Below are 18,772 nucleotides of genomic sequence, written 5' to 3'. Positions count from 1 at the left end.
GAGGCAGAGAACATTTTTGGGTCTCTCTTGTGCTCTCAATGAGCGTAAATTTGTTGTTGTTCACAACGTGTTAGCATCTACACAGGCTGTGAGCGATAACAAATTTACGCTCACTTAGAGCAAATGGGCTCTCTTGTGAGTCACAATGCCTCCTCCTGCTTTAAAGAAAGCACCATCATACGCACAAACAAAAAAAGAAGTTTTTTCAGCAATTGTCTAGGAAATATGTCTTATGTTGTTGTGTTCTTAGATTAGTTTTCGATGAGTGTGGGAGAGAATGCGAGAATGTTTTCTACTTTGAATTCTCTTATCCAGGGATGCCAACTCTACTGAGACCATAGGTCTGTAGCGATTTTTACCCAAAACAAGGTGCATCCCTGCTTAAATAGTAGTTTTTGTACATCCCAGCTCTTTTCATGTGCAAAAACATACAAAAACAGGGTGGTTGAATGTTATTTTTATTTTAGGTTCGCAAAAAATTGTTGTGCAGATAAATACAAATTGTACAACCAAATTTAAATAAAACGACCAAATTTTCGATGCAGCTATGCCTAATGCGCAGATATGTATTACGCACTAAATTGCAATTTATATAGAGGAATAAAGAAAATAGTAGCTTAAAAAATGTTTGTTGGTCAGCAAAATCCAAAACGCAGGTAAGAATGATGCAGGTAAATAGAAATTACTGTATAAACAACATTTTTGTAGAATATTTGGATGATGAAAAATCTCATCTTGTGGTACTTTCACTACGGTCCAAGAAATAAAGGACGAAAAGGACAAGAAAGGCTTTGAGTTAGAAGAATGAAATGTTTTACAAAAAGATTCGCCAATCGATTTCACTGAAGACATGTCACCTCAAAACGAAGCTACAACAACGCCAAGCAGAGATATGGAACTATTTTCTCAAGTATTATAGGGGAAAAAATCAAAAACTCATCGAGCGATATCTCAGAAACTTGACCTATGGCTAAAATTTCCTTTTGGGTTCTTGTTTTTCGTATTTTCGTCCATCAACAACAGCCTAGCACCATTGTAAATACAGTTCTTCGACTAATATATTAATAAAACCGCCAATTTTATTATAAAAAGAAATTACTGCCTTTTATTTGGTTTTTCCTTTGTTTTATTTTCACTGCTCCGCAACATTTTGGGCTTTCATCTCCAAAAGAAATTTTCCACCCCCACCAAAAATGCTCCTGCACAGTGTAATCGTTGTAACATTTACTGCAATAAAAGTATTATTATTGGCATTACTGGTCGCAAACTACACATGAAGGCACATCGAATTAGGTAGACAATTCACGCCGGCTTATTGAACACGAAATGTCAAAAATTTTGTTGTTCACGAAATTCTTCATATAAAACCATAACAAATGTTGACGTTTAAAGTGTACACAAGAGGTTTTGTTGTTGTTGCTATTCGACGAACAGGTTACCTATTCAAATTGCCTTGCTATGCCTTATAAAGCAAAACAATAGGTCTGTTCGATAACTTCGTAAGTAATTTTATTCATTTCTATTTTATTGAACAAGTTTGATATCGAACAGCATATTGTAAATATTTGTACAAACTTTTGTGTTATCGAACAGACCTAATATTTGCCGAAGTTCAATGCAGTTCTCTCACTACCTTTTAAGTGAGAATAACAGCACTCATACCAGTGCTATTTAGGCGTTCAACGAAACCGGTCGACGCGATAAACGTAAATAAACACACAATGTCTGCAACTAATTTCAATAAGATTGCCTCCAATTGCGATGTGATGATTCATATTTATAAATTTCTTAACTTTGTCGATCAGCTAAGGCTGGCTCAAGTCGATGAATATCTGCGAAGCATTTTCCTGCAATACATATGGCCAATAAGTTATAACAAATTGCGGGTAATAGAATTCGATGATGACTATATTATTTCAAATGAAACGGATGCAGATCGCATTTTATTTCGAAACGCAACAGATTTGAAGGAATTTCTTAAATTTTATGGCAAAAATGTAAACGACTTGTTTACAGATACCCCTCTACAAATGGATTTTTTTAGAAATTTAATCAAACTTAAATGTCATATTCAACGTGTTACGGTAGATGATATGGTCCAGCTAACCAATGCTTTGCCGAATCTAGAAGAGTTACAAGTGTATGCTTATCGATTTGAGACTAGACAACGGAATGCTTGTATAGCACGAGGTATAGTCGCGGAATTGTTACGCTTTTTAAAATTGAAGAAACTTAAGCTGAATATAGATCACTTTAACTGCAAAATGAAATTTAAAGATTTTTGGGAAATTGTGACAAAACTTCCTTTGGAAATAATGGAGCTAAATATTCCAATAATATTCGATTCAGATGACAATGAATTTGAGTTACAGCAATCACCATTACCTTTAATGCAATTGGAAATAACTACCATAGGGAATGATGGAAGATTTCTTGCAATGTTAAACAGTTTTCGAAATTTAAAAGTGTTAACCATACGACTAAAATATCACAAAGAAATGGCCAGTGCTTTGGTAAGCCTAACCCAACTACATCAATTGACAATATACGCCACTGATTTCTGTGAAGTAACAAATTTGATTTTGCCACCAAATATTACCAGACTCCATCTTTACCATTGTTATGGTCTGTCACTGGAAAATTTACAACAATTCCTGGACGAACATTCATATCCCAAACTAATTGAATTTGTCACAATTGGAACATACTTTCGAGTAAAAGAATTTAAGCAATTACATATCTCTTCTCGTATAAAAACTTTAAATATTGAAAGCTTTGATTTGAGTCAGTTCCACTCACCATTTGTCGCGAATTCAGCATTAGAGAATCTAACATTGCATCCGGCCGACGATTTTGTCTTTGGAATACCTTTAATAAAACTTAACTCTATTTCGAATTGTCACAATTTACATACATTGGACGTGCAAGGACAGCAATTGGCATTGGATACTCTACTTAATTTACGGAATCTAAAAAAGTTATCTCTACACGTAATCTTGCCTGAACAAGGATTTTATATTATTCGCATTTTACAAGAGCTGCCATTATTGCGAGAACTTGTAGTGCAGCAATTTGCAACGTCACCCAGCCCATCTTTACAAGCAGTTGTCACCAGTGTCTGCAGTCTCAAAATATTTTGTTTAGAACACTCTAGTCCTCTACTTGGTTTTTGGTTTGATATTTTTACTTTGAATCCTCAATTGGAGTTACAACTGCAAATAGACATATCTGGTACCCAAACACTGCAAGATTTGATAGAAAATGAAAAATTTCCTCGCAATTTACGAAAAATACAAATTTGTGGATTTACAGTGGGTAAGTAGGAGTACTAAATGAGACTACTATTGGTTTAATAAATCAACATACCGCACTTATTCAACAAAATGGTACACTGAAAAAATCCACATTGAAATTTTGAATAAACGCTTCATCACCTTTCGACAAAATGAATGCCGATAATATATTACAAACATATTATGCAAATTCTTTTGAAACATAAAAATCTCATAAGAAAGCGATCCATAAACGATTTCCAACCAAAACTTATTGAAATTGTTTGTGTTTATTAATAGTCTTTTGTTGTTATAATTCAGATGTGTCTGTTTTTTTGTGACTTCGCTTTAATATTTAACAAACTTTATGATACAATTTTTATCAAAAGAAAACTGAAAACATCGATAAAACAAGTTGTTAATAGGTTTGTCTTTTTACGCACTGAACTTTACTGAACATTGTTTCTTCAGTAATGTTTAGCAACATTTCAATTATACAATTGTCAAAACTTTACTGAAGAAAAAATGTTCAGTAAAGTTCAGTACGTAAAAAGACAAACCAATTATGAAAAATATTTTATCGCATGGTAGAACAAATACAAGGTAAAGTTAATACTACAACAAATACAACTCGAACAACAACCACAAAGGAATTTATTTTTGTTTGTAACGTTACTGCCAGTTGTATTTGTAAACAAAACAAGGAAATGTCTATAAATTATTGGAATTTAAAAAACTTATAATTTTTCACATTTGGTTGAATATTTTGGAAAACATGAATGAAAATTCGTTACATTTTCAATTTTTATGTTTCCACATCATTCCACTAAATGCATAAATTCTCGCAGAAAGTAGAATTCTTGCAGAAAAGTTTGGGGTCGCTGGAAATTCATAGAAAAAGGAGAAGCTGTTTCAATGTTTTGTTTTAGAAATCAAAGAAGCACACGTTTATTAGGGCTTTATTTTTTTAAATTTTAACAAAATACCTCACATATTAACAAACGTTGTATCGCCTCTACAAGCGGTGATTTACTGCGCGGCTTATCGTTCGAACTTGGAGGAGGTTACATATCATTGATATGAAGAAGTCTTTCTGTGAAATGGTTTTTTCCGAATGATATATATTTTTTTCTCAAAAAATATATGTCCCTAATGTACATCGAAATAGAAATAAATGTATAAAATGTCATATGAAATTTGACACTAACACTACAACCCAGTTCAGTCAGCTGGGTATTGCTGCTACCTTTTCTTGTTCTACCATGATTTTATCGATTGAAAAAATTAAATTCAACAAAATGTTGGTTATAGCCCGTTTCCACGGTACGTCGTTCGTTCTCTATTCGTTGTTCGATCCATAACTACGAATAAATTACTTATTTCCCCACACAATATTCTATGAACGAACGACGATTTTTCTACGTTGTTCGATTAGAAATACTCTCTGAACGACGATAAAATATGTCCCATCTCTAACAAATGAGAGGATTTATCGAAAAAATTAATTATGACATGTCTAATTTCAAAATTTGTTGAAAATACAAAAATTTTTAGAAAAAAAGAAAAAAATGAATGAAAATTAATGAACTAAACATCTTATGTAGATGCAGAAGGAAGATGGTTGTGTTTCCTTCTTAATTCACACACATTTCTTGTCCATTAGTTCAAAATCGCGTAAAAAATTAGAAACAAAAAGGAAAGAAATAACTGAAAGTCTGTATACACAAACATTGTTTTGACATGTCTCTCTCTCTTTAATTTTGAAAATAGAAACATATAAAAATATATTGAAAATACAAAATTATTCAGAAGTTATGGAAAAAATGAATGAAATGTGTGTAGGTTAATATAGAAGATACATTTGAAGGAAAGTCTATTGCTTTTCCTATTCTTTTAATGTATATTTTATGTGTTTTCTGTTCAAATTTTCGTGAAAACAAGGAAACGAAAATGAAGGAAATTTTGTTTATGTTTCTGTTAATTACGAATGGTGTCGTGGAAACGGGTTAATTCGTGTACGTCGTTCGACAGGCGAACTACGTAATTGAAACGCTCGTGTGAACATGACATTAATGCGATGGCTGAACGATAACTATGTGGCCTAACAATAGGTTTGTCCTTTTACGTACTGAACTTTACTGAACATTGTTTCTTCAGTAATGTTTAGCAACATTTCAATTATACAATTGTCAAAACTTTACTGAAGAAAAAATGTTCAGTAAAGTTCAGTACGTAAAAAGACAAACCAAATGAAAACGCGGATATTTAACATCAAAAATAGTTTTATTATTTTCTTAAGCAGCATTTTCACGGTGCTCTTGAATCAAATTTAAATGGAATGTGCTTACACCTGGGAAGTTTTTGCAGATTCTGAAACTACAATGTTCATAGATGAGAAAAATCAAAAAACAAAAAAATCGCTTTTTAAATAAATCGCGATTCAAGTTGACATTTTTAGGGGTTGTTTAGGTTTTCACGATTTTGCTTAGAAACCGCAAGTCCTATCAAAATGAGTCTGAAGAAAGTGTTGTAGCTATGAAAATTCTCTACAAGATTAACCTTTACGATATTTTCGTAGATTTTACCATTTTTGAGATATTGAAGTTCAAATTGGGACAATGCACTGACTGTATCGTCCCCTTATAAAACAATGTCATGAAGGGTGCGCCTTAACTAACTTTTAATGAAACCCGCTTACACGGGGGAAGTTTTTGTGAATTCTGAAACAGCAATGTTCATAGATGAGAAAAATCCAAAAACAAGAAAAAATCGCTGTAGGGATTTTTAAATAAATCGCGGTCAAAATTCACATTTTTAGGTATTTTTTAGGTTTTCACGATTTTGCTTGGAAACCGCAAGTCCAATCGAAATGGAGCTAAAGAAAATGTTGTAGCTGTGAAAATTCTCTACAGGATTCACGTTTATGATTTGTTCTCAGGCTGTACCATTTTTTAGATAAAGAAGTTCAGTTTACATGTTTAGGTTTTTTGTTAGGGTTTCGCGAACGGTACCTCCGGATTTTCGGTATTTTGAAGTTTGTGGCATCAATATTCCACCGAAATTGTTGAAATTTGTTACTTAGTCTCCATTTAGGAAATAAAACTTTCCATATGAAATTTGTCGGTATAGGCCCACGCCTTCATATAGCCCCGATAAAACGGTACCTCCAGATTTTCGGTATTTTGAAGGTTGTGGCCTTAATATTCCTCCGAAATGGCTGAAATTTGGTATTTAGTCTTCATTTGGGGTATACAATTTTCCATATAAAATTTGTCGGGACAGGTCCACGCCTTCATATAGCCCCCATAGAACGGTACCTCCGGATTTTCGGTATTTTCAAGTTTGTGGCATCAATATTCCACCGAAATTGTTGAAATTTGTTACATAGTCTCCATTTAGGGAATAAAACTTTAAATAAGAAATTTGTTGGTATAGGTCTACGCCTTCATATAGCCCCCATAGAACGGTACCTTGAGATTTTCAGTATTTTTAAGGTTGTGGCCTTAATATTCCTATCGAAATGGCTGAAATTTGGTATTTAGTCTTCATTTGGGGTATAAAACTTTCCATATAAAATTTGTCGGGACAGGTCCACGCCTTCTTATAGCCCCCATAGAACAATACCGATTTTCGGTATTTTGAAGGTTGTGGCCTAAATATCCCTACGAAATTCCTAAAATTTTGTACTTAGTCTTCGTTTGGGGTATAAAACTTTCCACCTGAAATTTATAGGTATTCATATTGCCCTTAAAGAAAGGTACATCCAGATTTTCGGCATTTGGAAGGTTTGTGGTCTCAACCCTCAAATACGAAAATCAGCCACCGAAATTGCTGAAATTTGGTATTTAGGCTACGTTGGAGGTACAAACCTTTCTGACTGCAATTCGTCGGTATAGGTTCACGTTTCGATATAGCCCCCATAGAACGGTACCTTCCGAATTTTCATAATTCTGAGGGTTGTGACGTCAATGTGTGAAATTTGTTATGTAGTCATCCATGGGGTTATAAATATTCCAGAAGAGAATTGTCAATATAGGTCCACGTTTTCCTATATCCCCAAAGAAGTGTACCTCTTGATTTTCGGTATTTTGAGGGTGTTACCCACATTATCTTACCCAAATATCGGAAGTTTGGTATTTAGTCTTCTTTGAGTCTAAAAAACTCTCCCTCAGAAATTTGTTGGTATAGATCGAAGTTTTGATATAGCCAACATAGAATGGTATCTCCCGAATTTCGGTATTTTGAAATTGCTGAAATTTGGAATTTAGTCTTCTTCATAAACGAAAGGAAACTAATTGTTCCATTTTACTTCAATGCATCTCGTGGTGGAGGGTATAACAAGTTCGGCCCGGCCGAACTTAACGCCTTTATTACTTGTTTCTTGATATGATGGAATCAAATAAAGTCCTTGTCCAGTCTGGGCTGTGCGGCGGAAGACCCATCAATTCTACATTTTGTCCGATCAAACAGGCGCCACGGTCAGTTTTGCCATAGAAACATGCAACCTTTTGCTTCGAAGTGCTTCTTAAATGAACAATTTTCGTTGGATTTGGCTCGCTTTCGAAGACCTGTGACAATCTTATAAACGTCGTTTGAAGCACAACGATGGTTTTTATTCACAATTTCTTTGCACCAATCCACAAGAGCCTCTTTTTGAGCGGTTGTCCAATTTGTCTGGATCTAACGAATCCATTTTTGCCGCCAGGTGTTCATGCAATATCAAATGTTATTTGGTGGAAGAAATGCACAAGGTTGCCTCTATCTCACGGTATAAAACATGGAGATCTTGCATTATCCGTTCACGCACGGCTTAATTTTTTCTGTCACAACGACCGTTTTTTGGACGACCCTCTCGACCTTCGTTTCTTCTTTGCTAGTGTTGGCCACGATTGAATTCCCTAAATCAGTTTTTCATAGTGCTATAGGATGGTCTTTTGTCAACATACAAAAATTTAATTTGATCGATGCACTCTTGCCGTGATTATCCACGTCGAAAATTGTGAAAAATTATCGGACGCAAATGTTTACAAATTAATCCCATTTTCCACTGTCAAAGTGCCCAAAAAAATTCAAATGGTGTCTGGCAATACGCGGTCTTGCCTAGGCCAGATGGCTTTCGTGCAGCCCTCGTATACGCGTATATCAAAAATTGTATACGACAATTACAATTTAGTTTATTGACGATTGTCAATATTAACATTATTATTTGTATCGCGTAAAATTCAATCAATAATTAATTGGATATTTAACATTTTTATCAAACTTTTTTTCTGATAATAACCCAAAATTTTCTAGTTTTCATCAGAAACAAAAAAAAAAAAAAAACTATTGATAAATACATATGGGGATTTCTGAGTGAAATCGGACACTTTTTCAAGATGAGGTTTTGTTTTTGTTTTATTTTTTGCTGTGGTGATGCTGCTGATTAACAAAACATTTTAGTATGTTTTCAGACTAATGGTTCCAGAGATATCGCGCCTTGAAAAAGTCAAATTTTGTAAAAACTACATGCAAAGAAATACTCATAACTTCTTTAATATTGGTCCAATTTGAAAAAATCTTTTTTTGTATGTTTTGTTGTTTTATCAGCTATTAAATACAAAATAGCAAAAAAACTTGCACAGTGGGCTTGGATGCTATTTTCGCGATTTAATATTTAAAATCAATTTTTAAAGATGTTCGACCCCTTCGATTTTCTTTAAATTTTTTTGCATTAAACTACGTTCAATTACAAAAATTTTAAGTCCTATATGGTAATGGGAGTCAATTCAATTTTTCCGTTATACCTTTGTCCAAAATTTATTATTTTATTAAAAAAATTAAAAGTTTCATTTATAAATATTTGTTTTGATTTTATATTTATGAATTTATCTCAAACATCTTAAAAACTGCGTCATTTTTTCGATTTTGAAAATGCATCAGCGAAAATTCCATTAAAGCCCACTGTGCATTTTTTTCTATTTTTTATGATAAATATATAATATCTAATGATAAATATGTACTCTTAGTTTCAAAAATACAGGAAACACAAATTTTGGACAAAGGTATTAAGGAAAAATTGTATTGACAAATTTTAAAAAATTCAGAAAAAATAGTAATCGTCCGAATCCCATTACCACATAGGACTTAAAATTTTTGTAATTGAACGTTGTTTAATACAAAAAAATTTAAAGAAAATCGAAGGGGTCGAACATCTTTAAAAATTGATTTTAAATATTAAATCGCGAAAATAACCTCCAAGCCCACTGTGCAATTTTTTTCGCTATTTTTTATTTAATAGCTGATAAAACAACAAAACATACAAAAAAAGATTTTTTCAATTTGGACCAATATTAAAGAAGTTATGAGTATTTCATTGCATGTAGTTTTTACAGAATTTGACTTTTTCAAGGCGCGATATCTCTGGAACCATTAGTCTGAAAATATACAAAAATGTTTTGTTAATCAGCAGCATCACCACAGCAAAAAATAAAAAAAATAAAAAACCTCATCTTGAAAAAGTGTCCGATTTCACTCAGAAATCCCCATATGTAAGTAAGTAGTTAGTCAGAAGACATGAAGAGTGACAAAACGGTATTTTTGATAAACGCATAGACATAATGAATAATGGGAGGTTTTTACATTGGATGGAGTTGGTCATTATGTATTTTAATAAAAAGTGAAAATTTAAAAATTTTTAGTTTATTCCTTTTCGTTGAACAAGTGCGATATGCGATTTTTGAAAATTGTGTACTCGAGTTGCTTTTAGGATTTTTTTTTAATATTTAATATTAAAATACATAAAATCTTAACAATATTTCAATATTATACGACTTCGCTATTCCAGTGTATTTTCCAAAATTTCGAAAATCTATGTATGTACATATGTTTTGAGTTTTAGTATTGGAAAGAACCGAAATGTCTAAGAGTAACCGCAAGCTGGAGATAATATTTATTTTGAATTTAAATTTAATGGTTTCTATCTATCTATCTATCTTTTCAGATTGCAATAAATTGAGGAATAATTTTGAAACGGTTTTGAGCACAATAAAATATTCTATAGAAGAATATGATAGTGATAATCCTAGTGAAAGAAAATGTAATATCATAATGTCTAGAAATAAAAAATAAATGTTCAAAATATCAGACCTTTTTAATGAGCATTGAACAGTTGAGCTGCTCAATGCACACATCAATTAACGAAATGTTGAGAAACACGATGATGTAATGTATGTTTGCCATTTTATATTTGTATATTTCCCATTTAACTGTGCTAATCTTAATCATTATATAAATATAAAAAGTTATGACTATATAAAAGGCTTTGACACTTAAATTTAAGATTTTTCAAATTTTAGGTTTATAACAAGGCAAAAAGATAGAAAACAAGTAAAAAAGGATCAGTCGATTGAAATACTTTTTTCTCCAAAAAAAAAACTAATGTATTTAGGGGGGTTTTCAAAATGTTGGGCGTATGAACCGACAAAAGTATTGATACACGCAGAGAAAAAATATTTTTCGCTTTTGTTGGAACAAAAATATAAAATTTTGTTCCAAAATTGTATTTGTTTTGTTCAAGCATTGTATTGCAAATCCAAAAATACAATCTTTTGCTCCAAACATAAAAAACAAAAACAACTTTCGAAATTCCGCAATATTGTAAAAATCATTAACAATACCGATTTGTAGGAACTATCATAATCTAGAATTTTTACAAAAAATATTGTCATTTAAAAAATTAGCTTTTGTTGTAGTTTTAAATACGTATTGTTTGTTTGTTTGTTTTTCAGTAGATACACAATTTTGAATTGAAAATTTCTATTATTAGTTCAAAAATACGTATTTTTGACTATACTCTCTCCCGTTATATTGTTGAGTATTTGCTCTGGATTCTAGTAGCTGCATTCTTGCTTTGTTATTTGTGTTTGTGCATTCTTTGTCCCTAATTAGTTTTTGTTTAACAGTCGTAGAAAGTGGATCAAAAAAAGTAAAACATTAGTGATTATAAACTTATAAAAAGAACATTCCAACACAAAAATGCTAAAAATCTAATAATAAAAGTGTCATACATTATTAAATCTATTGAATTCTTTATTGTTTTAAAACTGTAGTTTTGTAGTTTATTGTTTTCTCATGTGTTTTTGTGAAGCGCTAAATAAAAAAGTGGTGGTTGAAGCAGAATTGGCGATATTAAAGAATAATTCCGATAATTCATACATCTTTGACACACTAAATTACATTTTCTTGAAAACGTCTATCCCTTTTGGTTTCTTTACAACACGCGTTTGTAGTTTTGACCAAAACTATTGTAAATATAGTTAATTTTACCTCAACTGTTCTGAATTCTAACAAAATTTATGGCCAATTTGGCCAAAACTATTATAAATTCTAACAATAGATATTGTTACTTCTGACAAAAACTCCTATGAATTCTAACAATATTTATTGTCCATTTTGATCAATACTATTTTTCATTGTTGTTCGACACCACCTCGTTTGATTCTCTTTTTCTACTATCGTATTTAAGTTGTTATGTGTGTGTGTGTTTTGTGGAGAGCTAAAAACAAAAAAGGGGGTTGAAACTTTTTATACGAAGAGAAAATAGAAACAGTTTTTTTAATTTGTGCTTTTGTGAACGAATTGTCGGAATTCTATTTGAATTTAAAATATAAAGAGCGCGTGGCAACAGTCTAATAATTTTTGCAATGTATGCTCAATGAAAACCAAAGAAAAGAATACTACTGACACTTGTAATTTATTGCGTAGTTTTCTGTGCCTGTTTTTAACTAACTTCATGATGCTATTTTTGTTTTAATTTAGCTGGTTAAGGATTGTTTTGCTGCAGACTTTTTATATTTAGTTAAGAAAACATAAAACTAATCACCGACAGCTGAAGTGGAATTTTTTTAATGAGAATACTCTCTAAAACCTGTTATATTCAATAAGTTGGTGCAACAATACATTTCTTCAACCAATTTTGTTTTGGGCTTAAAATTAATTAGTAAGCATCTTCTTTTTGTCCTTTTACTAAGCGATATTTCTAACACACACAATTTTCCTGACCAAATAAATCACAAGAAATTGTTTACAATGCTTTATTTGCACATCAAGAGACGAATCTTTGTTAAACTAAATAAAATAAGCGTCAATCGAAATTGTTTAAAAATCATTTATGAAATAAATAATAAAATGAAAATTTTTATATTTTATTTAAATGTAACACATTAAAAAGGTAGGTAGAGAATTTTTATTCCAACTATTTCGTATTGCAACAATAAATATTGTTACTTCTGACCAAAACTATTGTGAATTGCAACAATAAATATTGTTACTTCTGACAAAAACTATTGTAAGTTATAACAGTTTTTATTGTCCATTTTGACCAAAACCATTGCGAATTGCAACAATAAATATTGTTACTTCTGACCAAAACTATTGTGAATTGCAAATATAAATATTGTTACTTCTGACCGAAACTATTGTAATTTCTAACAATATTTATTGTCCATTTTGACCAAAACCATTGTGAATTGCAACAATAAATATTGTTACTTCTGACCAAAACTATTGTAAGTTCTAATAATATTTATTGTCTATTTTGACCGAAACTATTGTGAATTGCAACAACAAATATTGTTACTTCTGACCAAAACAATTGTAAGTTCTAACAATATTTATTGTCCATTTGGACCAAAACTATTGTGACTTGCAGCAACAAATATTGTTACCTCTAACCAAAACTATCTTAATTACATGTTTGGTCCAAAACGTTATAGTGTCAAAGAGACAATACATATTTATATTTAGAACACATAATATAGTCCAGTGTGACAATAACGATTGTTGGATATGGGTACCGATATGGCTTATCTTCGAACTTAAACCAGACGTGACCAAAAAGAGAACAGCCCAAAATGTGAATGTATTCAAACTATTGGCAACTTATGACTGTGTGTTAGTGTGTTTTTATGCACGCAAGTTATATGATATAACTATGGATTCTTAAGAATCTACACCATTTTCACATGTAATTCGAAGAATTTCAGTTGTAATTTGATTATTTCATTTGAAATTCGAAACATTTCACTTGTAATTTGAGAATTCCAATTGAATTTCGAATTATTTCATTTGTAATTTGAGAATTCCAATTGAAATTCGAATTATTTCATTTGTAATTTGAGAATTCCAATTGAAATTCGAATAATTTCATTTGTAATTCGAATTTTTCCATTTGTAATTCGAATTATTCCATTTGTAATTTGAATTTTTTCATTTGAAATTCGTATTATTACATTTGAAATTCGAATTATTACATTTGTAATTTGAATTTTTCCATTTGAAATTCGAATTATTACATTTGAAAATCGAATTATTTTATTTGTAATAAAAACAAAAATACTCTCATTTCTTCTTTATACTAAGGTGAAGATAATCCAACCATAACGCTTAAATCAATAAAGGATCGTATTCATCTTAACTTAACATTTTTTATGAAAATTATATTTTTGAGACTTTTTAAGCATTTTGTAATAATTAACTTTTTTCTCTAAAACGTTTTCCTGCAATCGGGTCTTCTTTTAAAAGTTCCAAAAACTTTGGAGGGTAATATAGGTGTATCCTTACATGCCAATCCCTTGGTTTTTGATTGGGAAAATAACAAATCCCTGACTTTATATGATTCTAACATTTTTGATTAAATTTTTATCCTATATTTAAATTATTATTATTTATAATACTTTTCCACATCATTGTGTCGACGTTTTAAGTGTACGCTTCCAACACCCTCTCAACCATCTGGGATGATCCACAACCTTAAAAAAAACTTAAAAATGGATCATCGTTGCCAACACCCTTAATTTAAAAATATTTCAGATGCTTTGATTTTCAAATGTAATAATTCGAATTTCAAATGAAAAACTTCAAATTACAAATGTAATAATTCGAATTACAAATGGAAAATTTCGAATTACAAATGAAATAATTCGAATTTCAAATGAAAAAATTCGAATTACAAATGAAATAATTCGAATTTCAATTGGAATTCTCAAATTACAAGTGAAATAATTCGAATTTCAATTGGAATTCTCAAATTACAAATGAAATAATTCGAAATTCAATTGGAATTCTCAAATTACAAGTGAAATGTTTCGAATTTCAAATGAAATAATCAAATTACAACTGAAATTCTTCGAATTACAAATGAAATTATTCGAATTACATGTGAAAATGGTGTAGTTATTCGTTTAAATAAAAGAATAAACTTTAGTTTAGTTCTTTATTGAGCAAATTCTATCTTAAGACTAAATTAATTTTATAACATTGAACTTGAAGTTGCTGAGTGGAAAATGTCCACTCAGCATATTTTGCATTTTGTTTTGCAGTCGAAAACCAGAGGAAGCACATTCAGTTGCTGTCGCTAGTTTTCGCTGTGTTTGCTTGCATTATTGATATTTGATATTTCGTATTTCATCATAATGTGGTTTATGTTTGCAGTGGCGTAGGGGTCGGTGGGGTACGGATACGTAACTCGCACGCTTCAAAACAAAAAAAAATCAAAACATTGGGTCTCATGCATAAAACGTGAGCTTGAGCTCGGACTCGATTTTTTGAGTAAAAGGTGCTTGTCGTATGCATAATAAAATTTGATGTATTTGCTTCTACTCACTGCTCACGTTTGATCTCTTCTTGCTCAGTTTGAACTTAGAAGTTGAAGTTAGATGAGATTGTTCTCATTTTCATATGCATAAAAACAAGGTTTTGCTTACTTTTGTGAGCTCTTGCTTAAATTTTGTGGAGCATGCCTTTTAGTTGACTCGCGTACACTAAAAAGGAATAATGGATGAATATTTTGTACCACAAATAAATAAAAAATGTTATCTACAGCGTAAGACAAATTTAGCAAGTGAGGAATTAAAATTATACAGGTTTGTAATCTTAATTATTATTTTTTATATAATTAATAATAAAGTGATAAATACATAGATGTGATGGTAGTAGCATTTGCTGGTTAGCGAATTATTTTTTTGAGGAGTCAGAAGAAAGACATGGTGGTGCCCTCAGCAACATTGATAAAATTCGACTCTATTTAAGATTCTGTGCAGATCGTGGATTCCAAAATTGTATAGCCACAGATATTGGAGTCCATCAATCAACTGTGTTGCGAAGAATTGCGGAAGTTGTAAAACTTATATCTGCCAAAGCAAGCGAATGGATAAAATTCCCGAAAAAAGCAGATCTTTCATTTTTTGTACTAAAAATTTAGATATATCGTCACTTTCTATTTTATTATTATTATTTGCTTCTACTTCTACTTCACTTCCACTTGACGACATGTTTGCACTTCAATAACAATTAGACGTTTGATCTCAATTTACTCAAGTAATTGCAATTGGTTTGAACTCATTTTTATGCATACGAAATTGAGCAAAAGCTGTTGCTGTTCGATCTAACTCAACTTACGAGCAATTGCTTACTTGACTCAACTCATCGCTTTTACTCGTTTTTATGCATGAGACCCAATGTCTCTTTTTCTTACGCTCTTTCTATGCATTCGGTTCGTATGTGTGTAAATTGCCGAAAAACTTGTACACATATATATGGCTCTTTTTTGTACCTTTCAGGCTATTTTCTCAGGAAGTATGGACTTGCCACTGATGATTCGTGAACAGGTCCTAAACTGAACTTTTCCGAAATTTTGTGTGGGAGGTACCCGAAGGAGTGGACCGATTGAGTCCTTATTGCAAACCTCGTCTAAGTCTGGTAGAAATTTCACGATGTGTAAAGTATGCACCAAATCGGTTACTTCCTTCAAGATTTACCATGCGACCACATTTTCCGAACATTTCCGAACTTTTGTGGGGGAGGTACCGAAAGGAGTGGACCGGTATAACCCATCTTCGAACTTAAACTAAGTTTGGACAAAATATTACGAAAGCCAAATTTTGGACCGAATCGGTTGCTCCGTTCGAGAGTTATCATGCGCTCCAGCCATCCAGACAGACAGACGGCCGGAGATGGCTAAATCAACGCCAAATTGTCTGAAACACATTTCGTCCAAACATGTATAGCCCCCATATAAAAGTATCGCCTGATTTTTGGTATTTTGACGATTTTAGACATATTTTCCAACCGATTTGGTTGAAATTTTGCATTTTGAGTTCTGAGTGAACAAAATACATCCTCGCAAAAAATTTTCAATATAGGCCTACGTTTAGGTATAGCCCCTATGTAAACGAACCTCCCGACTTTCGGAATTTTGAACTATTTTTGCCAAATTTTCCAACCGATTTGGCTGAAATTTTGAATTTCGGTTTCTAAATACATAAAATACATCCTTGCAAAAAATTTTGAATATATTTCCACGTTTAGGTATAGCTCTCATATAAACGTACCTCCCAATTTTCGGATTTTTGACTATTTTACAGGCGCGTTATAAGGGAATAACTTATCCGAGGGTAGATGGGTAGCTGGATTTTCTGTTATCGTAAACTGGAGACATTCCACTGTATTTCTAAAAAATATGGAGTCTCCCAAATACTCCCAACATTAGTAAAACTCAACATAAGTTTATAGTACTGATTTTAAAAATACCAGAAAAAGTAATTTACAAAGAATTTATTTTTAAGGACATTACAAAACTAAGGCGCCACGTTTTTAAGGCACCACATTCAAATTTCAACTTTTTCGCGTATTTAGGATTTATCTGCATTGTTGATCTATTTATCAAATTGTCGTTGAAAAAATATACTAGAAGCAACGTGAAGAGGAATTTTACAACAATGGAGTGTTTTGAAGAGCTGTCTGTGCATTACATTCCAGGGAATATTTTTCTGAAAGTTAACACTATTTTCGAAACAAATTGGCTGAAAATTGACATTTTGGAATCTTAGTACGTACGGAACAGCCTTGCAAAGATAAGTTAATACCCGGCAAAATACTCATTACAAAACCCCCTACTAACCCATTATTTTTACATACATATATGGCGAAAATAATAAGTACAAACATAAGTATGCATATTTTTCATTCAATTCAGGATATGTATTCACTGAAAACAAAATTCAGTCTAAATTTAAGGTTTGCAACATAAATGACACTTAAAAAATAAATTTTGCGTAGATCATCGAGATAAACAAACTTCTAAATGCAATATTAAGAAAAAAATCATAAAAATTTATGGACAAAATAATACGTACATTTTGGAAATCATTAATTACCCTGTAGGAAGCATGGGGACATGTGTCGATATGACACCACTTTGTCTACTATTATGGTGACAAAGTCAACACTTTGTCAACAGGTTGTCAACAATTGATAATTTTACCTTAATAAGAAGAAGCATTGTTTATATTGAAAACTGATAGCCGAACGAAGCATCTTCTTATTTTTTGCTTCTTTGTTTGGCGTAAAATAATTTTGGAGGTTCGTTACAAAAGTGTTTTTGTGAAAAATCAATAAACTGTATACAGTATTCAAAACTCATATTCGAACACCCTATAAAATTAGTAATATAATAATAATATAATTGTTCCACAAACATCCCAGATGGGACAAGGGAGACTTCTCTCATATCAATGAGTGCACGCCGATTCATATTGGCTCAATGATATGGGACCTACTTTTTATTGCCGAGTCCGAACGGCGTGTCTTACGACACCACTTGTAGAGAAGTTTTTCATGGCTTAAATACTCAGGAAATGTCGCCAGCATTACTGAGGGGGAATTTTGCCACCGTTGAAAATTTGATGTTGCTTGGGCTGGGATTCGTACCGCAGACATTCTGAGTGCAAGGCGGACGTGCTAACCATTGCACCACGGTGGCCCCCCATCGTGGTAAATTCCTTATTTATAGCAGATATGGCAGAAACAATTGAATTTATTTATTAGATAGAGAATATTTAAGAATAATTTACCTGAAACAAAGATATATTTTAATTAGTTCCATCATTTACGGTAGATGGCGTTCAGAGTCGAAGCAAAATTCATATTCGAACACCTTAAAGCGTTCGGCACATACGGTGCGTTGAGCGTTGCGCTACAACAACCACATGACAAAAGTGTAAGTGAAGCCAAGTTTTTTGAAAAATAACAATATGGCTGACGCGTTAAAGTTAAACATTAAAGAAAGCTCTTGGTAGAAGTTACCACAACTATCTTTCAATTCCCTGAAGATGATTGGAGAGTCCAATCGAAATATTGGAAAATAAAGCTTCAAAATCAGAAAATTGGATTTTTATTTATGAAAAGCCTACAGCCAAACAATTCTCAACAACAGTTAAACTTAATTTAACTGTTTTGGGACAAAGCGTGTCCCAAAGCATCGGTGAATTGCTATACTAAAAATAATTTAAAATGTAAAATTTTGTAAACAAGGCTGAACAATTAAATTTGTTGTGATGTACATAGTTGATTTCAATCAACCCAGACTAATATTTAAGATGTCTAAACGATAAAATAATTCTTGCAATTAATCCAATTAATTAGATAAAATAATTCGTTTATTTACTTAAGATGGCAAACTG

The 18,772-nt window shown here is 31.8% G+C and overlaps 1 protein-coding gene across 1 annotated transcript; it reads left to right on the top strand.

Moving 5' to 3' along the window:
* Positions 1 to 1,669: 1,669 nt before the first annotated feature.
* On the top strand, positions 1,670 to 12,447 carry LOC141404033 (uncharacterized). The gene is made up of 2 exons (XM_073987247.1): positions 1,670 to 3,315; positions 10,255 to 12,447. Exons 1-2 carry the CDS (start codon positions 1,722 to 1,724, stop codon positions 10,380 to 10,382), a joined length of 1,722 nt encoding a protein of 573 aa, XP_073843348.1. The 5' UTR covers positions 1,670 to 1,721; the 3' UTR covers positions 10,383 to 12,447.
* Positions 12,448 to 18,772: the final 6,325 nt, after the last annotated feature.

This window comes from Musca autumnalis, unplaced genomic scaffold, assembly GCF_047663935.1.
Source record: "Musca autumnalis isolate F117 unplaced genomic scaffold, ASM4766393v1 scaffold_4, whole genome shotgun sequence".
NCBI classification, from domain to species: Eukaryota; Metazoa; Arthropoda; class Insecta; order Diptera; family Muscidae; genus Musca; species Musca autumnalis.
The sequence above is the reverse complement of the archived record's forward strand: the minus strand, read 5'-3'. Positions and strand labels throughout refer to the sequence as shown.

Excerpts from the sequence above, each read along its gene's own strand:
- LOC141404033 (XM_073987247.1), top strand. The coding sequence starts at position 1,722 with ATGTCTGCAACTAATTTCAATAAGATTGCCTCCAATTGCGATGTGATG. Across the intron at positions 3,316-10,254 it reads AATTTGTGGATTTACAGTGG|ATTGCAATAAATTGAGGAAT; the intron begins GTAAGTAGGAGT and ends CTATCTTTTCAG.